The sequence below is a fragment of the Alosa sapidissima genome, chromosome 24 (assembly GCF_018492685.1).
Source record: "Alosa sapidissima isolate fAloSap1 chromosome 24, fAloSap1.pri, whole genome shotgun sequence".
Lineage (NCBI taxonomy): Eukaryota > Metazoa > Chordata > Actinopteri > Clupeiformes > Clupeidae > Alosa > Alosa sapidissima.
Genome location: NC_055980.1, coordinates 12,053,455 through 12,075,751, shown reverse-complemented (window position 1 = coordinate 12,075,751; position 22,297 = coordinate 12,053,455). Strand labels below are relative to the sequence as shown.

At 46.7% G+C, this 22,297-nt stretch overlaps 1 protein-coding gene across 14 annotated transcripts in view; it reads left to right on the top strand.

The window, feature by feature from the left end:
- myocd (myocardin) overlaps positions 1-22,297 on the top strand; it is a 92,669-nt gene that overhangs the window by 66,731 nt on the left and 3,641 nt on the right. For 6 of the 14 annotated variants that reach the window (XM_042083588.1, XM_042083587.1, XM_042083584.1 and 3 more), the window contains 10 exons: positions 9,592-9,657; positions 13,409-13,464; positions 13,890-13,965; positions 14,467-14,640; positions 17,977-18,158; positions 19,081-19,185; positions 19,337-19,665; positions 19,997-20,144; positions 20,461-21,621; positions 21,998-22,141. In XM_042083588.1, coding sequence (XP_041939522.1) covers positions 9,592-9,657; positions 13,409-13,464; positions 13,890-13,965; positions 14,467-14,640; positions 17,977-18,158; positions 19,081-19,185; positions 19,337-19,665; positions 19,997-20,144; positions 20,461-21,621; positions 21,998-22,141 — 2,441 coding nt within the window. Of the gene's footprint in view, positions 1-3,295; positions 3,812-9,591; positions 9,658-12,040; positions 13,299-13,408; positions 13,465-13,889; positions 13,966-14,466; positions 14,641-17,976; positions 18,159-19,080; positions 19,186-19,336; positions 19,666-19,996; positions 20,145-20,460; positions 21,622-21,997; positions 22,142-22,297 lie in introns of those variants that run through there. The other 8 variants (XM_042083583.1, XM_042083586.1, XM_042083590.1 and 5 more) reach the window with 8 other exon arrangements.

Genomic DNA, 22,297 nt, shown 5'->3' with positions numbered 1-22,297 from the left:
CTTAGTTTCTTAGAAAACGCACAGTCTATAGTGCCCTAAAGAACCCTAAATAGTTTCCCACAATTCATCTCACATGATGATCCCAGCAACGAAACACCACTCTGTACATGCACAGAGTCTGTCCTGACAATTTTACGATTATCAGTTTGGCAACAGCTCTCTTGTGCTGTATGTGAACCAGTGTACCGGGTGCTCTGTGTATATCAGAGGACTGTCTGCTTGAAACAGATGACTAAGGGGAGCTAAAGGGTCAGCTGGGTGACACATGAGTGATGGAAGACATGCAAACCTGGAAAATGCTAGACGTTTTAAATCTGCAGACATCTGAGATTAAAAGGAAGTCGACTGTTTTGTAGCTTCAGCTTGTAGTGTGTGTCTGGTTTTATCTGCTGAAAGTTTTGAGCAAAAGGTCTGAGTTTTCTTTTCAGTTTCCCTTGCTGACTAAGATATGATATTTAAGGGCATGTTTAAATATGTTTAGATAAAAAATTGTGAAAATTATATTTTGTTTCTCTCAACATTACACACAGGCTGAAACTCAAGAATGAATATATTTTTTATGTTCATTTTTGAAGCTCTATTCCCTATGAAAGTAAACATATCTTCAGAGATGTTAGCCTTTTTATGACATTAGTCTGGCTTTAACTTGCTGAATATCATCTTAATGTCCTAATCCACATATTAAGTTACACAAAAGACAAATAGCATGTTTAGAGTAGATGTTGTCATGATGATAGCACAAGTTATCCTCAAGGGGGGAAAAGCAGGAAAAATGGCTATGTTCCCTGTAAAAAAAATACTTGACTCCACAGCTGAAATGACCCAATCATAACATTTGTGAAGTGAAGCGGCACCAAAGACAAATCATGTTAAACATGGTCGTTATTTCCCTGTAACACATTTAGAATCTACACTGAAATGTCTCGTCCCCCTATGCTACGCTGTTAAACCCAGCATGTGTTTAAAAGTGCCTGTTGCTCACTGGCTAATGCATACAGTATAGACATGCATCATATATGTAAAGGGTATGATCCGTAATTGCGTGTGCGTTTGTGTGTGTGTGTATGTTGGGGTGCCAGGGTTTTTTTTTGGGGGGGGGGGGGGTTGGTCATGGTTTTGGGTTAGTGGGGATGATTCATCAAGCTTGCTCAGATGTAACATTTCACGGCTGTTGACACACGGCCCAATTAAAGGGGGGAGATTAAGACGGGACTCGGTGACCCTCGCTGGAATTCCACAAAGATGCTCCGTGTTCGCTGTCAGGATGTGCTACAGCGAGCTTCGCAACCCCTTGCCCCCAACGCCTCATCCCCAGCCATCAGCCCGCAGCACCCTTATTCCTCCAGCCCCTAAGCACTTTCACCTGTTAATTAAGCCATCCAAGCTGCAGTCAAGGGGGAAGTGGAGCGGAGGGGGGAGGGGGGGGGGGGGGGCAGCCTCAGACGTGCTGCCAGAGACGGGAGAGTCCGAGTGCGAGAAAGCGCCCCACTTTGCAACTCAAGATGTTCTCACGTAAATATTTGATCGCAGCTATGCTCTACAAATGGGCTCCACCGAGGAGTCTTAATGGGAGAGCTTGGGCAGAAACATTGGCCCATAAGCCATTAGCGAGTTAGAAAAAAAATGTGGCCCCTTTGTCGCCTTCATGTCTAAGGGAGTTCTTAAAGGCTGAATGTGTGAGGCCGGTCAGGTCTGTGGACCCAGGGACAGAGACACAGGAGGGGACAGTAGCCCCCAGACAGATGGGACACTGCAATGGCTGCATTCCCAGCTGTAGCTGTTAGACTTTTCAACTGGGCAGGGGGTGTGGTTCGGATTCGGGGAAACAGGCACAGTTTGAGCCAGCCCTTTAAATGAAAATGAACACTAGTAGCAGAAACAAATGTGCCATGTCTGTGGCCCCACAGTGGTTTGCGCTTTGCGGTATCATATATTACCCATTAATTAGTATACTCCGTGATATCCCATTAGTGTCCTCCTATCTCTAAACTGAGAACTTTGCACAAACAAAGTGCATTGTGGAGATGAAAATGCTAAGGATTCTGTGCAAGATTGATATCTGAATCAGTTTTAATCAGTGACCAAATTAGCCATAATGTGTCTAGTTTTTTGCTAATTGTGCAAGTCCTCCCTCTAGATGTGGGTTCTAGCAAACAGCCAAAAAGACAAAGACCTTTAACCAACGATACGAGGGCGTTGTACACGCCGGAGATTAGAAAGCGTAAACAGTTTTGAGGATTTCAGAAACAGTCGCCATCGAAGACGTAACATTGTCTCCTTGAGCTCGCAGACATGCACACAAACCAAGTGAGGGAGAATAAGAGAGAGAGAGGGAGGGAGGGAGGAAGAGAGAGAGAGAGAGAGAGTCTGAGTCCAAACCCTAACAAACGTCTGAGGCTGAGGCTGGTGGGAGCTGGAGGAAGAGGGCTGCCTGTGCTCTGCCTGCAGGATGCTGTGCTTCAGATAAGATAACGCCAGTGACTGACAAAAATCAAACCGCACCACACAAGAAGCTGCTGTCTCATTCACCCACTGGTCGACGGCACGGAAAAAAAAGTCACCGTCATGTAATGTTGGATGAAAGGAAATGTAAAAGGAAAATGCTGGCACAGCTGAGAGAATGGAGGCGCAAGGGCTTTTTAACCATGTGATGATTTGTGTATAATGTGAAATGTCTAGGCTTTTTTTTTTATGGTTCCCGTTTAGCTTGTGGAAACTGAAGGTCTGATTTCTCATTCTCTGTGTATGCACTCTGGTCCTAGACCAGTAGAGAGAGTAGTGTGTGTGTGTGTGTGTGTGTGAGAGAGAGAGAGAGAGAGAGAGAGAGAGAGAGAGAGAGAGAGAGAGAGTGTGTCAACGTGTGTGGTGAATGTCTCACTGTTTGATTGTGTGTGTACAGATGTGTGTGTGTATATGTGTGTCTCCAGGAGTGAGAGTTTAATGGGTGTGAATATAATGTGTGTGTGTGTGTGGGACTGGGACTGTTTGTGTGCATTAGTCAACTCTTTATATATGCATGTTTGATGTGTGCTTGCATGTGTATTTATATGTTTAAGTATGTGTGTGTGTATGTGTGAAAGAAAGTGTGCGTGTGAAAGAAAGTGTGCTTACATGTCTCTTGCATGCAGTGAAAGAAGTGTGTGTATTTGTGTGTGTGTGTGTGTGTGTGTGTATACATGCAGTGCATGAGTGTATGTCATGGGGCAGGCATTCGGCAGGGGGGAGAGCCCTCTGGTGCTGCTGCCGGTTGACTCACTCAGATCAGGAGGAGGAGGCACTGGCCGAGCCCCCTCTGGTTTTTAGACCCTCCCCACGTCCGAGCCATATCATTTTCTCCCGCATGGAGAGAAGGGTCAGTGCTCCGCTACACGGGACCAACGTCTGCCGGGCAAAGCAATACAGGCTACCTGTCTCTCTGAGCTTGTCTGGTTTGTTAGAGTAGATTTTGTGTGTGTGTGTGTGTGAGAGAGAGAGACAGTATGCGTGTGCGTGTGAACTCCCTCAAGATGAGTGAAGCCTCTAAATGAACACGCGAGCGAGAAAAACAACTTTTTGGTTTTTATTTTCGTTCTTGTTTTCTTGACTTTTTTTTGTACTCCTCCCTCATGCCCACTCTTAGACGTCTAATGATGCAGTCATACTCCCAGAGGTCACCGCTTTGAAGTAAACAACTGTCTCTCTTTCGGCGACGGTCTTTTTTTCTCTTTTTTTATGTAAACAAACCCTCTCAACACTGGAACTTTTATGCCAAGCATTATGACACTTTTGGGCTCTGAGCACTCCATACTGATTCGCAGCAAATTTAGATCAGGTAAGTGTCTCTTGTGTTTTATCTCCTTTGTCCCAATCCTCTGTTACATCTAAAAAACATGAAATGCATGCTGTCATGCATGTGCAGCGATGACTCAAAACAACAGAAGTCATTGCACTTTAATTACAATGTGACGGAAAGCTTTTGCTGTACCTGTTAGCCTCGCTGTGTGCTTTATCATGGCGATAGTGGATTGAGGGTTGTTTCGGTTTCGTCGTTAAGAACACATTCTGAAGTTTTCACATCACACTAAATCACAGCGAAGCATGCATGACTCAGAGAGATAAGAGGCATATCTGTGCACTCCTTCTCATCAGGGATTATGGTTAAGTATTTTTAGCTTGCGGGACTTTATTCCTCGAGGTCAGAAGATTATCAGCTGGTTGTGATGTGGAGCGACCCACTGGTGACCTCACCTGTGTTTCCAAACGGTGTGCAGAGTGGAGTTAAATCCCCTCCACTCCGTCTCTCTCTCTCTCTCTCTCTCTCTCTCTCTCTCTCTCTCTCTCTCTCTCTCTCTCTCTCTCTCTCTCTCTCTCACTCACACACACAACAAGAAGCTAGAGCTTCAGGGTTTGATTTCTTTATGTCTGCCCTCTTCCTCAACTCTCATGGACTACACTCTCTCCCCCTGACTTCAACTGCCTCTGTCACTTTCACCACCCCCCCTCCACCGCCTCTGCCATTCACATGCACAGATAATGGTGTTTATGTCCATTCTCATGCTGCCACACATACTGTTTATATGAAGAAACGTTATGGAACTGATGTACAATGCTGCCACCTCTCTGATAAAAAGGGTCAGTGAGACAACGCTGCATGCACTTCATAAAGGAAATATTGGCATGTTTTAGTATCTCTGTTTGTGATTGGGCGACAGTGGCCGGGAAAGTTTATGGGTCTTATTAGAGAGCCCAGAGGGCAGTCGAAATGATTAAAAGCCAGGGTTGCCCGTGTTGAAGCATTGATTTACAGGCCGCTGTGATCTTTCAGCGTAGCAGTTTCCCACCAGGAACCGTTGACAAAATTGATAATTTCCTTCGTCTCGTTTAGAGCAATTTTGGGGGCTGGGGGTCGGGGGGGGGTGGGGGGGGGCAGATTGGTGGAAGGAGGGGGAGGGGTTGGTGACCTATTCAGCTCTAAAGAAGCGAAAATGTAAAGCCTTACGTGTGAGAGGCGGCACGATGAGAGAGAGAGAGAGAAAAACGACTCAGAGAGAAAGGGGGGAAAGCATTTAAAAGGCCGTTTGTTTTGAGTGCGGCGCATTAGCGCGCTAATGTTCCTCAGATGTGAGGATGTTTACCCGTCTGTCCGGCCATCCGCCCGCCGGTCGGGGCCGAGAGGGGGCCCTGGGCCGCCGACGCCACCGACACCCGCGCTGCCGCCGCCGCCGACGCTGCTGCTGCTGCTGGAAGGCTGGTAGTTAAGGGGGAGAAGGAGGGGGAGGCTGAAAGCCAGAGCCGGAGACCGATAGGGATCTGTGCCTGCCTTGGGTCCCTGTGGACGAATCCCATTCTTGTTCCCACTCTTGAATCTCAGCTGGACGTGTTTGTGTGTGTGTGTACGCGAGTTGTTCGTGTGTTGTGTATATGTTATGTTGTGTGGTGTTGTTGTGTTTGTGTGTGTGTCAGAGGGGGGGGGGGGGTCTTCAGGCAGAGGCTAGACCTATCCCCTTTCCCGTCATGTAGGGTGTGCATTGAGATTATGTAATGCTCTTCTACTTCAGCTAAACATCAGTGTGATTTCCCCCCAGAAGTAATTGAGCTGGTTAAAAAATGCTCAGCGCTTAGGTATTCATACCCACTCTGACCAGTTATCTGTAATGTCCGTTAGGCTGGCTGAAACCGGTCAACCACATTACTTCCCTGCTTCATTCGTCACTTATAAGAGATATTTGTAGGCACCCACTCACACCTTAATCAAAAAGCTCTGTTACACAAATTATCCATGATTCGAGTCTTATCTTGGACAGCGTAACAGTAAGCTGCTACAGCGTGAGTATTGCATTTAAACGCATACTTGTAACTGTAGATGGCTGTTGAGAGATGATCGTCCTCCCTGAGATAGAGTATATCGGTGTGCTGTCATCCGGTGATGAGTGTGCTGAGCCAGGTGGCAATGGGTGTGCAAGCGCGGATGATAAATCAGCTCTCGGCCTCAATCGTAAACATGTCGGCAGCCTCCAAGGATCATCAAGGGCGTGGTGAATTACCAGGAATCAGAACCCAATTTGTGTGTGTGTGTGTGTGTGTGTGTGTGTGTGAATGAATGTGAGTGGCATGCATTTGTTGTTACAACAGTTTATGAGTGTATGCTTGTGTGAAGTAATACGTGCGGACAGAACACATGGAGAAATAACTCTGACGGGTATGTCCTCATCGGGGGGGGGGGGGGGGTACCCAGGTTTGTTCTGCAGTGGATCTGCCCTCTGCTTCCACCCAAACTGGCAACCCGCCCCTTCCTAGTGCATAATCCTCCTTTCCAAAGCCTGGCAACCTCAACATGAGAGCAACATGGTCTTCTCATCTAGATCTTCACCACAAACCATCGCTGCCATTAAAAAATAGTTGGCCGACCTTGACCCAGCAAAAATGCGCTGCCAACGGAACTGTTCCGAGAGGCCTTTCGGTGCACATTTGCGGGTTGCGGCGCAAGTCTCCTGCTCCCATGGCAACAGCTGGGCAACGGCTGCCACAAGGCAGTTGCCAGTGTCATGAACTTAGCTTATGGCCGCAGTGAGTCATCCAGGCCACTTAAGTCGAGGCAACAACTGATGCAAATTGCCCACCACCCCTGTGATCTGATGGAAGGATGGAAACATTCCTCTGATGCCACTGGCATGAAGCCTTTTGTTCTATTGTCAGTTGCAGCACTCAGGTTGCATCTGTTCTGCATTCAGATGAACTGAATTATTCAGGTTTCTGTCTGTAAATGTGTATGTGCATTGTATGTGTGAGGTAATGTGTTTTTTTTTGTATGTTGTGCATGTATTTTTGAGTGTGTATGTGAGTCGTGTGAGTGTGAGAGAGAGAGTGTGTATTTGTGTATTTGTATGTGTGTGTTCTGCATGTAATTTTGAGTGTTTATGTGAGTTGTGAGTCTTTTCTGTGTGTGTGTGTGTGTGTGTGTGTGTGTGTGTGAGTGTGAGAGTGTGTATTTGTGTATTTGTTTGTGTGTGTTGTGCATGTAATTTTTAGTGTTTATGTGAGTTGTGAGTCTTTTCTGTGTGTGTGTATGTGTGTATGTGTTTCTGCTGGACTAGTATGCTTGTTTATATATTTCATTAGTGAGGTCATAACGCGAAAGCTGTATGATAGACTTCCATGGTATCTGCCCAGGAGAAAGGGGGGGAAAGCAATAATAATATTTGGACAGTCTAACATAATTGCCTTCAATCACTTTAGCCTGGTGTAAGAAGTATGCTGTTTGTGCAGGTATATGCCCCGCAGACAACTGGCCAGGGCTATTTTTAAGCCATTAACGCAGCCCATCTGGTTCCCATTGCCGTCAGTGATACGCGATCCAGCGTGTCTTTAAAAGCTGTGATCAGTCTTATTGAGAGCAATCATGGGTGATGGGATTTGGCGCTCCCTATCACTCCCAACCCCCCCCCCCCCCCCCCCCCCCACCCCCATCCCATACTAACACACCCACCCACCCGCACACACACACACACACACACACACACACACACTTCTACCCCTGCAACAACACCATCACCACCACTTGTAGACATGCACTGCACTCAAAGAGGGTTGACTGTGTTTTACTACCCCCGGCCTTTACCCACCCATACAGTCCCAGGAAGAGTGGCAGTCACAGTCAGTCTGGCATTCATCAATGGCAGATAGTCTTTCTCTGGCCTGGAATGAAGCAGGTGAACTAACTGAATGTGGCCTTGGAACGAACTCCGAGGTGAATCAATCCACTCGTATACAATATGACTGTCAAGTGTCCAGTAGAGCCAGGACTAAGGTCTGTAAATAATGGGCTTCATGCATCTGTTGTGGTGTGTGTGTGTGTGTGTGCGCGCGCGCGCGCATTTGTGTGTGTGATGGTGGTGTTTGCGTGTGTGTTTGTAATGTAAAGAGAAGCAGATGTTGCGAGTTGGCCTTTGCTTCCAGGTAGGGCGATATGAGGAATTTCTTTGGTCTTCTCTGAGCGCTCCAAATAGGATGTCTGCCTGCAGGGACAACTGAGTGACAGAAAACCGTTCCGTATTTTTGTCACAATGGGCCAATCTAGTCCTTCGATGCTTTTAATTGAAGCTTTTAGTCTTGGACTAGGTTTTATCCATGTTTTGGAAATGGGCCTGGCAAATCAGCTCGATTAAGGGGGCTTAGAGAATTGGAGTTACACATGATTAGATGAGAGCATAAAAAAAGCATGAATGATTGTCTATTAACTCATTGAGTGCCAAAAACGTAATATTACGTTTTTCCTTCCCATGCGTTGAGTGCCAAAAATGTAATATTTAGTTTTTAGCTTTTTTTTTAAATTATGAAACTAGACACTCTAACACACCTTATATGTGATTTTGGGAACTCTGTGATGAATGGAAATGAAATATATGACGATCGAAAACTCATGAAAACGCACAATCTGGACATTTTATCTGGACATTTTATTATAACTCGTTTGCCGCTTTGGGTCGAATCAGTGACGCATCCACGTCAGCTCAAAACCAGGCCATTTTCGTGGGTCTATCACTAGGTGGCAGTCTCGCTGATCACTTCCCGGAAAGTTTACAGGCAACACTTCATATTTCATGAAAGACGTTATATCTCCATTTCTAGAAAAAAACAGCGATTTTGATGAAAACTAGCCACTGTTTAGCTTGGGATTTCTCAGGAACAGAGGCGTGTAGAAATACACGGTTTGCACCCACTGAGAGCTTAAAGTCTCACCTTTTAAACGAGCCATTGTATGTGTTCATAGCTATAACACAGAATATGCTGTGGCTGTACAAAAATCATCAACAATGGTCTAGATTGCTTGCACTCTAGGACAAAGCCTCCGAAAACAGCTTGGCATTCAATGAGTTAAAGATGCATTTACTTCCTCGACGACTTCAAGGTTGTTCATGATGGAGAGAGAGAGAGAGAGAGAGAGAGAGAGAGAGAGAGATGACATACTTGAACACAAATCTCAAAAATCTCAGCATTTCTGATCTGCCACACCCACTGGGACCACACACTGGAGTGTGATTTGTTTAAAAGCCAGAAGCTGTGTTTAACATACTCCAGCATCCTGTTTTAAAACATATTTGTGTGGCTTTCAGTTCTTTTCGTGTTTGATTCCCTCTCTCTCTCACACACACACACACACACACTTTCTCCCTTCGTCCCTTCGTCTTATGTTGACTGTTTTCTCGGGTGAGTCGCTCATCTGTGTCGCCACAAGTGTCCCAGACTGGTCCCAGGGGCCCCCTTTCTCATCTCCCATCCCTCTCTGATCTCCGCATGTGGGACAGCTCACAACTCACCCTACCCCCTCCCCACTCCCCCCCCCCCAAAAAAAAAAAAAAAACCACACACACTAACAGAGTGAACGTTCTCCGTGGGTATCTGTTGTGGTTAGCTACTGCCCATCAGTGGCCACAGATTCCACCAGCAGCCCCATCGTACCAGGAGAGGGACTGCACATCATTCTTTTGAAGTGAGTCAGTGACTCAGTCTGTCTCTGTCTCTCTATCTCTATCTCTCTCTGTTCCCATCCTCCTCCTCTTTCTTTCTCTCTTTTCTCTTCCTCCCTCCATCTTGTCCTTCCACACCCCACAGTCTTGCAGTTGAGGCTCCAGCAGAGGAGGACCCGGGAACAGCTGGCAGACCAGGGCATCATGCCTCGTGAGTAGCACATTTCTCCGACCCCCCCCCCCCCCCCCCCCATCCCCAGTTCCCTCCCCAGGTCCCCTGACCCACCCCCACCCCACTGTGTCTCTCTCTTCCACCCCAATCCTTCGTCCCGTACCCTCCCGTGCCCTCCCCAACCCGTCTCCTTCTTCCCCCTCCTGGTGCTCTGTGAAGTCATAGCCCATCTTCAGGGTGACAAGTGAGCGTCATGGCATGCGTCATCCTGGCCCTCCATGTGTAAAGAGCTAGAGAGGAAGGAATGGAGAGGCCGAGGGAGAGAGTCAGGCAGGGGGAGAGAGAGAGTTAGTGTGGTATGCATGTGTGCGTCTGTGTGAGAGGCTATGTAAACTACTATCCTGTGCATGTTTATCTGCTCTGTGTGACTTTCTGTGTGTGTGTGTGTGTGTGTGTGTGTGTGTGTGTGTGTATTTGCAAGAAGGTGACTGAGTGTGTGTGTGTGTGCAGATGTGTGTGAGAGAGTCTGTATTGTGTGTGTGTGTGTGCAGACGGGAGTATTGTATGTGAGCATGCGTGTGGTCGTGTGTGTGTGTGTGTGTATGTGAGAGCGTGTCTGTTAGGGTGCATGCTCGCCTGTAACCCGACCCCCCCCCCCCGGCTGCCGTGCGTGGCATGGGCCTGGCAAAGTGCCCCACGCACTTACCTCACGATAAAGCAGCGAAACCCGAGCGGCCCCTGACACCTTGTGAAAGTTGATCTATGTGACAGTGCTTTAAACCAGCACCGCTCCCCCACCACACACACACACACACACACACACACACATACACACACACACCCCAACCACAAACTGAAGGTAGCCTGTTGGCTCTGTGGCCCGTGAACGAGAACTAGGCCGCGCGTGCGAGCGTGCGCGCTCACGAACAGTCTGACCTCGCTGGAATGCTCTCGCCCCTGGAGAGCCTCTCCACAGCTCCGTCCCTCTCCTATCTGGCTCCAGGGACGCCTCCGCGGCCGCACTGAATTTACACAAGCAACACCTGCTTAGGTGGCGGACTGCTGTCCGTACCGCTGGAAAACACATAGCTCAGTGGCCTTGTGTATATGCCTGAGGGCGTCCCGGTGATAGTACGGTGATGGGATTGATGTTGTGATTACATATGTGTATATATAGATAGATACAACATGTGCTATGATAGATCAAAGTGTCCTATTTGTAGTAGTTAGTAATTACAGATGCGGGCTAATGGGGAATACCCCGCATGTTTTAACTGTTTACTGCATGTTATGACTACATGTTATGACTGTTTACTTATTACTTACCTTTACAACATAACACTATAATGTATGAAGTAGGAGACTGAATGTAGCCTGTGCCTTTAGAGTATAAATACATTCTGCATATTTTCAGTCCTGCATGGAAATATCCCATCCCAAACGTCCAAGTGTAGTCATATCTTTTCTATAAGCTACAGACATCGTCTGTATCGTTACACATTGGATTGGAGTATTTTTAAAAGGGGGCTGTTGAATAGTGTCTCTGGCACAGTTTGGGCCTTTTGCAGAAAGCCATAAGCATTAAGATAACCGGTGGTAAGTGTGTGCGGGAAAGGAATCCAGAGGCCGGCCTAGTCCTATCAATTTCTCGGAGTCTGCCAGAGATAAAAGCTAAAGAGGGAGGAGGGGAAAAAAAGCTTCAAACCTAATTGGTCTGTGGACCTTTTGAAAGGATTTTGCAAAAGAAAAGAAAAAAGATTTCAATTGGTTTATTTTTTTCTGTCTTGAGTTTCTAGTACATTAATGGATTAGGCTGAATTTTATGCAGCGGCATTCCGTAATTTGTAGGAGTATTAAAATGTCCACTTCCAGTGATGTAAGACTATTTGGTCTATTTGGTGACTCCCTTCGCAAGCCATACATCCTAAGCTTCTGTTTAAGGAGTTGATCTTTCCAGAATATTCTGTTTAGATGGTTTTGACCTGCAGTGTTTTTGTGTTGCCTCTGGCGATCTCATCGTGGCCAGCAAAATATCACTCCACAGTATTGTTTGGAAACCTTCAAGAGACTTTTCCCGCTATTCCGCCCTTATTCTTTCTGCAAGTTACAACTAAATCCCTCTTTTTAAGATTAATGTGTGTGTGTGAGTGTGTGTGTGTGTGTGTCTGTGTGTGTGTTGAAAGGCAGCAGGCTGGACAGGGTGTGTGTGTATGCTCTGTGTATACATTTCTTCAGGAACATCTGGTGTTTATTAGGCTCTTGAAAGCAGAAGTCAGGCCTCTCAGGGCTGGTTGGCGTGTGGCCTGGGAGGAGCCAGCCGACAAATGCCTGGCTGTCTGTGTGTGTGTGTGTGTGTGTGTGTGTGTGTGTGTGTGTGTGTGTGTGTGTGTGCCTGTGTCTGTACTGTATGTGTGTGCGTGCATGTCTGTCTGTGTCTCTGTGTCTGCCTTTTGTGTGTGTCTATCCTAGCAAGTATTCCAGGTGATTATAGTTCTCTAGCATCACTATGCATTGGATGTGTTGACATTTAATGTAGTATGTGGTCATCCAAATACCAAAGGTGGACTGTGTACAAATACATACACACATATACACATACACACAGACATACATACCATAGATTCAACTGTGATCCTAAGTGAAACTCATAGGTTAGAGCTGATGTCACAAAAAATGTCACAGCTATGGGAACACATACTACATGGACACACTGATATCCCTTTAACAGGTGGAGCAGAGTGGTAGCAGCCCTAGCCTGGTATCCTGTTGGCATACTCAACCTATAGCATGACAATCACACCTGCCAATAGCTTTTCTCCTTTGTGCCCCCCCAAGAATGGTAACCTGTCGACACAGTGTGTGTGTGTGTGTGTGTGTGTGTGTGTTGTGTGTACAGTGTACCATGTACCCCAACCAGATGATCTTTTAAACCTGTGACAAGCAGCCCTGTCTGTTCAGTCTGAGCGGTAGGGGTCAGAGGTCGTTAACGTGGAAGGGCCCGCGTAGAGGGGCTCCATCTAATCACTGCTGTTCAGACACTACAGTTGGCAGGTCGCAGGGCCAACAGAGGCCCATTTGTAGTGATTAGGAAGCACCTTATCAGCAGCGGCTCTGCCATATCTGAGGGCAGGGATACTAATTACTGATGGGGAAGGAGGAAAGGGTGTGCTGTGGGGAACTAGCCGTCAGTGAAACCCACCATTGCGTCTACTTAGAAGTGAAATCTGGGATGGATGGGAGGGTGTCCAGAAGTGCTAGTCTGGTCCTTGTGTGCAGATGTGCGTGTTGATTATGTTTTCAAAATCGCAATGGGAGGCAACCACTTTAGTCCATAGTGAACACATGAAAGAGAATGCATTTGAATGTTGAATAAATTACACAAACAACATAATATACTAGGATGATGAGGGGCATTATTTTGAAACATACCTGAAAAGTCTGGGACATATTGGTCTCCAATGTTGCTGTGATTCATATCCAAACTTTGATGAAAGCCTAGTAGACGTAACAAAAAAGGAAAGGAAAAAAAACGATGGGGGGAAAAAAGAAGCTGACCAAATAAGCTCTTCTCGCCGCAACTTCCACCGTATTGCAATCAAGCCTGCAATTCAATCAAGCCCACTATCCAGCAAGGGGCAATCAGTGTGAGGCAGTGAAACTGAGATGGCGAGCCAGCACAGGTACTGCCAGAGATTATTTATGTAGGATTTATTGACAAAGTGTGCGCAAGCGGCCTCCCCCGTTATGCGTGTATCACATTTATTTAGCTCGCTTTCATTTATTTTTCCAGCCTTGAAGAGCCCAGCTGCATTCCATGAACAGAGGAAAAGTCTTGAGCGCTCCAAGGTCAGCAGCAGATGCCACACTGTCAATATTAATTCATCGACAGCAGCACAAACCTCCGGACAAACAAAAATGATTCACTTTTTAAAGCACTGCAGGAGATCTAGTCTAGAAAGAACTCTGTGCTTAAATGTTGTCCCCTTGTCATGCTGTTTAGACATTTGAAGACTTGGTTGAATCCACAGATCTACCTAAATACTGAAATCTTTTTGTTTCACAAAAATCTTAATAAGATCTTCACACACAATCTTAATAAAGAAAGCCTTAAACAACTTAACCCCTTTGACTCAGTAGTATAAATACTGAAATTGAAAAGTTAAATTGAATTTGTGGTCTCATGGAACTTGCATGTGTTCTACCCATGTTCAGTGAAATGACATTAAAGCAACACATTACTTTGAGTAATTGGTAATGTCAATATTTTACAGACTGGGGATTACTTAAAACATAAAATCAGAAATAGACCAGAGAAATCAGACTTGGTCAAGATGCGTATATTACCAGGTAAGAGCTGTAGTTGAGCTTTCTCAATAACAATAACTTCAAACAGCAATTAAACCCAGACAAGCTTGCATCATGACATGTGCATGCAAATAAACTCAAAGCCTATCCCCATGTTTTCGAAATGCAAAAGACGTGATCTCAACGACTGCTGTGGAGATTTACAAAAACATGTTTGCTGAACGCAAACAAACTGCATGGCTCTTGGCTGACGCGCTCTCATACACACATGCGCACACACAAACACGCACACAAATAGACGTAGACACACATACGCAGACACACTGCATGTGTGTTTACCACTGCCGTGAGCCGAGTGTGCTTGATCGCCGTTGACTGATTGCTCTAGGCGCGCCTCAACTTGGACGCACGCTCAATAACTGTTTACTCTACCGACCGATCACTTGCGCTTGCCCTGTGTGTCTGCATCATGTATGTGGCTGCGCATAATGAAAGTGGTGGGGGGATTAATAGATCTCACAATTTGTTTTGTTTACCGCACAGATTCGGCAGCCAGCGAGGGCTCGGCCACGCACCGTGAAACTCCGACAAAACTAAAACGAGCCCGGCTCGCTGACGACCTTAATGAGAAAATTGCTCTCCGCCCGGGTCCCCTGGAGCTGGTCGAAAAGAATATCATTCCTGCTGACTCAACCGTTAAAGAAGCAGCCATGAGAGGTATCAGTGGGGGAAAATGAGAAGAGGTGGAATGTTTTTTAACTGCGTGAGAAATACCTTGTGACTAAAACACGTCTTTGAGTGTACAATGCTGCCCCTTCTCTTCACTTTACACTCATCCCCACTAAACGGTCCATCTACATCCCCCTAAACATCTTAAAATATCCATCCGGGCATACTTTGACCACAGTCCTAGTATTTAACTCGGAAGTAGGGACGCAAAAGTAGAACAACAATTTGGTAGAAGTGCTATGTCATACTTTATCACTTCTCAGCTGAACAATGGCCAATCTAAATCCCTCTGAAACAACAAGATTTTTGGAACAAATCAGCTTTTTACTGTTTGTTTGCTATTAATCAAACCGAAATGAGAACTGTCGTGCTGTGGCATACAGTATATTTGGAAATCTAAGACGAGCATTGTGCTGTTGTTTTCTTAATGACTTCACAAAGGGGTTTTAAGATTTTTACGTAACAAAATCTGGATGCATGACCTCAGAACTTACTGGTATATGACCGGGCCGACCTTAAAGGAATTATCCGGAGTAAAATGCACTTTAGATCAATTTACTGATGATTGGGAGTACATACGTTGAGTTGACATCCAAATCATGTCATTCGGATGTGTTTTGAGAAAGTTCGATGTTACCGTTTTTAGTCAAAGCTTGTTAGCGTGGAAGTGAGAAGTGTGCTCTGGAAATTCACAATTTCGTCGCCGTTTAAAAAAAAAAAAAAAAAAAACATAGTCCAGTATTTCTTTTGAAATTGAAATGAAGTTGTATGGACTGGACTATGTTTTTTTTTTTTTTTTTTTTTTTAAACGGCGACGAAATTGTGAATTTCCAGAGCACACTTGGCAATCGACTCCTACGGACTTTCCCCTAAAGATGGCAGCAAAGATGGCAACATTTCCGGAAAGGTACTGGCTTGATGAAATTCATTCTGGACTCTCTATCCGACCACATAAAGACCTCGGGATACTTTGGTTTGGCTTTAGGGACCCTCTACTCACTACCACGTAAGTGCAATGTTGTTTGGAACTGTAGAAGAGGTATAAAAATAGCGTTTTGTAGCGGCGAAATAATATGCCCTTCTCACTTCCACGCTAACGAGCTTTGACTGAAAACGGTAACATCATCCGTAAATTGATCTAAAGTGCATTTTACTCCAGATAATTCCTTTAATACTACCACACATTTTAATGTTGAATGTATGAAGTTATTTGTCAAAGCATAAATCACACCATCAAGTTTGGTTGTGCTCTGATTTAAATAAACAGTCTTGACGTGATGGCCATTGCTTCCAGCGACCAACAATAACAACGCATGTCTGCATGTCAAGGTTCTTTGACATTTTCATCATCTCCGTCTGACGCATCACTCGGTGTAACGCGCAACTATTCCGGAAATGTTTGGGAAAAATTCCTGAGTATCCCTCCCTCCCAGCTTTTTCCAGGCCTTTCTCTCCTTCACCCCCTTCCTAACAAACAACGTTTGATTTACAGGGCTGTTTGCCTTCCCTTTACCAACGTGAGGTTGCAAAATGTTTACGATGCTGCACGTCCCATCCCAGCATCATTGTTGCATTAAGAGTTCCTCCTGATGTTGATGGGTCACTTTTTTTTTGTTTTGTTTTGTCGTCCATACTCAAAAGCAAACAGTCGAGTCGAGGGCTCCATCCTCCCACAGTCGCCGGGCAAACGGGATTGCATAAGCCAACTGCCGCAAGGTTGGGCGTCTTGTTAGTTTACATTATCCCTCTACAAAGAGGAGCGTGTTTTATTGAGACAAACAGCAGCTGTATTTAGATCCACCCTCTTTCTCCGAGATCAAATGAACGTGGGCTCCCCCTGTTTTGCCCCCCAACCCCATCCCCCCCCCGCCCCCGCTCCTCCAGCCCCTCCGACTCTGTTTTGACTACACGTGATTTATATGGCTCCAGCGAACCACCTACAAAGGTGTCTGACAAGACATGGCTGTTCCCCAGCTGTCTGTCGTCCACCAGGCCTTGGGACCCCTAAAGCTTTGCGGATGCCCCGGAGTCCTTTTGTTTGTACGTCTGCGAGACCACAGTGTGTTTTACCGAGAGCCCTGCGGTTTCGGGTACAGAGATGGCTCACAGAACATTTGCTACAGTGACCTGTTTTTAAAAAAAAAATGTGAGATTGCACTAGAGCAGAGAGCAACAAGGAAACTGAGCTTCAGGTCTGTTTAAAAATGAGGTCCCTCTAGTTAGTCGGATGTATTGCAGAACTCCCCATGCTAATCTTTTGTGTGTGTGTGTGTTTTTTTTCTGTCTTGCGTTTGTGCAGATAGACTATCTGAGAGAGGCAAGTAATCTGTGATCAGGCTGTTGGCCTGTTTGCGGTGACCTCAGATGACAAAATTAGTAGATAGTCTGCAGTCAGGTGTCCCCCAGGGTCTTGTTATGGTGGGTGAGTGGGGGCCAACATCAACAGGTGGAGGAAATAACACCAGGGGTCATTCTGCCCCAACGTCCAGCGACAAGCCGCCCAGCTCTCGGCCCGTGACCAAGAGCACGATAGAGGAGTGTGGCAGGGCGTGATTGAAACCAGGGTCTGTGCTTTCTGGCAAGTCACATGTTGAGATACTAAATGAGACTCGCTCAGCCACTACCCCTCCCCCTTCCCCCACAAAATACACAGACAAGCACACAGACAGTCTTGGATACACTCAAGCATGTGCACACACAACCAGAGAAAACCACAGACACACAAACACAGTACACACTTTACACAAATTCATTCACAAACACACACAGTATATCTCTCAAACACACACACACACACACACACACACGTTAAGTATCCCTGTAGTAACCCCTGAGCTGACCTCTGCTGCTGATAGAGGATACCCGTCACTGCAGTTGTTATCTTGAGTCCCTCCAAAAGTGAAGTGGTCTTCTCAGTCTTTCCCAACTACATCCTGGCACCTTCAGGCCAGTCGTTTGACTAGGTGGCAAGTGACAAAAGAATGGCAGTCTGCAACAATGGCCAGGACTAAGCCATTGTGTTAAACGTCAAACAAACACACGCAGAAACGTTTAAAGCAAGCCAGCATTTTTTGCTCCCGTTTTCTATATGTGCACATGAAAATGATGAATCCTCTCTTTAGATGTCTCTTGCCTTCTCATTTTCATCATTCATTCAATTCATTTTGTCGTCTCTTTATCTGCCTCTCTTCCTGTCTTCTTCCTCTCCTTTTTTCTTTACCCCTCTCCTCCCCTCCTCCCGGTTTCTTGTGTACTCCACTTATCTGACTGTGTGTGGTACTCTCCTCTCACAGACCGGCCACTATCTTTTATTTATCGCTGCAGTGAACCATGGGAAGTTCCCCAAGCAGGAGGACTCGTACGCCTTCGAGGAGGACAGCAGCAGCGAGAGCCTGTCCCCCGACCAGCCCCTCAGTGACGAGTCCCAGGGCTCGGCCTGTCCGCTCTCCGAGACCAAGGGCAACGCGTCCCCCTCGTCCTCGTCCTCCCTCACCAGCCCGCCACAGGTGAGGTGTGCACACACGCACACACACACACACACACACACACACGTACTCACTCATAACACATAACAGAAACGTCTGATCTTGGATATTACAGCCACCTGAGTAAACATTTGCCTGACGCAAAGATACTTTTGTGGTGTAGGCCTTTTAGTCCTGGCTCTAAATCGAGGGGCAGGGTTCCATTAAACTGGCTGGCGTCTGTTTAAATGTGACTGAAACAACTTCACAAGCTATGTAATAGAATTCAGCTGTGAAGGGATACTGGCCTTGATTATGTTGAGTTACCAGCGATTTGTCAAGTAGTGAATGAAGCCACTGTCCATGACATTTGGTATGAACAGTGGAGACCAGTGGTCTAAATGTTATCTCTTAGATGACTCTGCCCCCTGTGGTAGCTTGTGGAAGTGCAGCGTTCTGTTCAGACTCTTGAGAGACCGTTACCCAGTCTGTGACAGGTCTTTGGCAATGAGCCCACTCTTGAATGCCAGTCTCTCTCTCTCTCTCCCTCCACTTCTCTAAGTGGAAAGAGAGGGTACCAAGGGTATTTGTTTCTTTCCTCCACCATGGCTCCAGGCATGACAAACCTTCACCCATGCTCTCATAAATGAGTCAGATGCCAGGAGACTCCATGTACTCACGTGGAGCTTGGAGCCATGTGCCTGTGTCTGCCATACCCTCTACATCTCAGCTCACTCACCAAAGCAGACAAATCAATCATACTCAGGTTATTTTTATGTTCCTGAACAATATCTACTCCCCATAAATAATAAATTGCTACATTTTGGGAAAAAATGATTTACGTCAGGCAAGATCCAATGAGATGAGATAAGCTGCAGACAGACAGGAAAGAATCCTGGTGTGATAACGCAAGTACGGTTGAATTTAAGGATCGACATTTTCTTAATTCTTGTGTTTCTTTTAGGGATCCCACAGTAGCGATGCTGTCAATCATGGCCAAGAGGAGAGTGCTCTAGAATCAAACAACAAACAATCTACACCCCCAATTCCCGTCCCTGCCATAGTGAAGGTAAGAGGGCGCTTCTTTATATTTGATTTGACAAAACCATTTTCTTACACTCTGCTGTCATTTATTCCTTCTTCAGACTCCAGGTATGCTTTTCCTCCACAATTAATTCAGTTAATTATGATTGATTTCCATTTCCCTGTCACTGATGAAGCCTCCCAAGACTTCAGACAAGAACCGCCACAAGAAGCCCAAAGACATCAAGCCCAAAGTGAAGAAGCTGAAGTACCACCAGTACATCCCGCCGGACCAGAAGGCGGAGAAGTCCCCTCCGCCCATGGACTCGGCCTACGCCCGTCTGCTCCAGCAGCAGCAGCTCTTCCTGCAGCTGCAGATCCTCAGCCAGCAGAAGCACCACCAGCAGCACCATCAGCAGCACGCCCAGTGCCCCCAGCAACAGCAGCATCAGCACCAGCACCAGCCACAGCAGCACCAATCCCAGAGCTTCAGCTACCAGCCTTTGCACCAGCAGCAAGGCAACAGGTCAGTCTCTACAAATGTTTATTTATTTAAGTTGCTAATTCATTATGTTGGTGGGCTTACGTTTGAGGTTTATGCAATGTTAAAAAAAAGTACTGTTAAGTTGAAGCCAAGTCCAAAAAATAGGTTTGAAACATTGACATTAACCATTAAAAATAAAGTGATTCCTGATGGAGAACTGTGGTGATATTGCCAGTCATATAGTTTGCTAAATAACAACATACAGAATAATTAATTCTCCATTTGTTCTTCTGAGAAGTTGTAAAATGCTCTAATAAGGTCTCTTAAAAACGGTGCTGATGTTCAAGTCCCTCTGTTCTGTTCTGTTCTCCAGTGAGCAGCTGTCGACGTGTAGCTCTAGCGCCCCCACCAGTACAGTGAGCAGCTCGTCTTCGTCTCCAGTAAAGACCACCTACTGCAGCCCCACCACCGTCAACCCTGTCAAGCCCGGTCCGCTGCCGCCCAATCTGGATGACCTCAAAGTATGTGGCAGATACATACTGAAATATGAGTTTATAGACATCGAAATTAAAATATACAATATAGGAATGGATATTGCCATGATAGATGACAATTTTTTTCAAATTTCAAGCTAGTTACAAGATGTACAGTATGTATTTTAATCATTATTTTCTTGACAGATCTTGTAATTTTATTTTGTATTTTTGTTAGAAACCATCCATATCACAGAATTTGAAAACCGAGACCAATATTAAATATTGTTTGAAAATTTTTCTGTTGTTGTGAAGTGACCATTTACAGAAAATGTGTATTTCCACATCCACATTGTGCCTTCAGGTGTCTGAACTGAGGCAGCAGCTGAGAATCCGGGGTCTCCCCGTGTCAGGGACCAAGACCGCCCTCATCGAGAGGCTCCGGCCCTTCCGAGACCCCAGCTCTGGTTCGCCCTCGCAGCCCGGCGACATCACCACGGTGACCTTCCCCGTGACGCCCACCGGGTCGCTGTCCTCCTACCAGTCGCCAAGTTCGTCCAGCGCTATGTCGCACGGCGGCGGCTACTACCCGTTCTGCAGCACCAGCTCCACGCCGCCCATCTCGCCCGCCTCGTCCGACCTGTCGGTGAGCGGCTCTCTGCCGGACAGCTTCAGCGACGTCACCATGTCCTCGCCGCAGTTCGGCCTCCAGGCGTCTCCTGGCCATCTGAGCGCCGACGAGGGTTTGGCAGTCGGCCTCGGAGGAGGAGGAAACAACGGTAACGGTTGTCATGGCATTGGCAGTGGTGGTGCTGGTGGGGGTAAGGGAGGGTCGGGGCTAGACGCTGAGAAGGACAAGATGCTGGTGGAGAAGCAGAAGGTGATCGAGGAGCTCACCTGGAAGCTGCACCAGGAGCAGCGGCAGGTGGAGGAGCTGCGCATGCAGCTGCACAAGCGCAAGCGCGCCCACGGCATGCAGGACCAGACCCCTCCTCCTCCTCCTCCTCCGCAGACAGCCGGGCAGCCTCCGCTGCCCCAGGGCCCGAGCACCCCACTGGGCCCCCATCACAACCAGCAGCAGCCGCCGCACGGCCTAAACCTGCACGCCCCCCCCAACCCCAACCAGATGCAGCACTTCTACCCCAACGTGTCCGTCAAACAGGAGCACGTGGCCTCCAGCTGCCCCCTGGCCTCCAAGGCTATGAAGAATGGCAGTGGCGCCGGCGGGGGCAACAACAACAACAACAGCAGCAGCAGCTGCATGGAGGGCATTGGGCACTGTGGCATGATGGGAGCGCCGCCTCGCTGTCCAGAGGCGCCGCCCTCCCGGAGCCCCTCAGGCCTGTCCGCCTTCCTCAGCCCGCAGTGTTCACCTCAGGATTCGCCGGGCGCCAAGACGTCTGGCAGCCCCCAGCCTAACAGCCTGTCCTCGTCACCCAGCCACACGTACATGGTGCACCCCCACGCCATTGTCAGGGATGGCTGTGCCCACGCCCAGGCAAGCACCAGGCCGCGCAACATGCAGGTACACTTCCTTATGTACTGGCAAGCTGTATACTAGAATGTGCAATGGATAATACTATTGATGGAAAAACATAACATCCCTGGTAAAATAGTAAAAAAGTTACAATTAATGTCTGTGTATGTTTATAGCACAGACAAGACTAATAATAATATAATAATAATAAGCTTTATTTGTATAGCACCTTTCATATACAGAATGCAGCTCAAAGTGCTTTACATTTGGAGCATGTAACAGAATAATAGAGTCAGTCAGTCATTATCAATCACTTTCACTTAATTACGAGGGAAACAATATGTTTCACACTCCTGAGTTTGTAAAAATTAATAAGGTATCTTGGTCTAGTTCAACCCATGTGTCTTTCTCATGTCTCACACAGATCCAGCAGAAGAATGTCGGTCAGTCTGTAAGCTGTCCCTACCCCCCTGACCAGAGGGTTCTGCAGGGCATATACTCCAGTCCCACTGAGGTGGGTCTCAATGAAAGAGCCTCCAAAGCCAAGAGTCCCCACATGCAACCCAAGGTGTGTGATAATGACAGATTTATCTAGACAACTTTACTACATACTGTACGTAAATATGCAGAGAAATCAGCTCAAAAAGCTGAATTACTCAAGTATGTTGACTTGTCTCCATAGCACTATTGGGAGATTCACCAAATTGTGTGAGTTCAGGGCAGT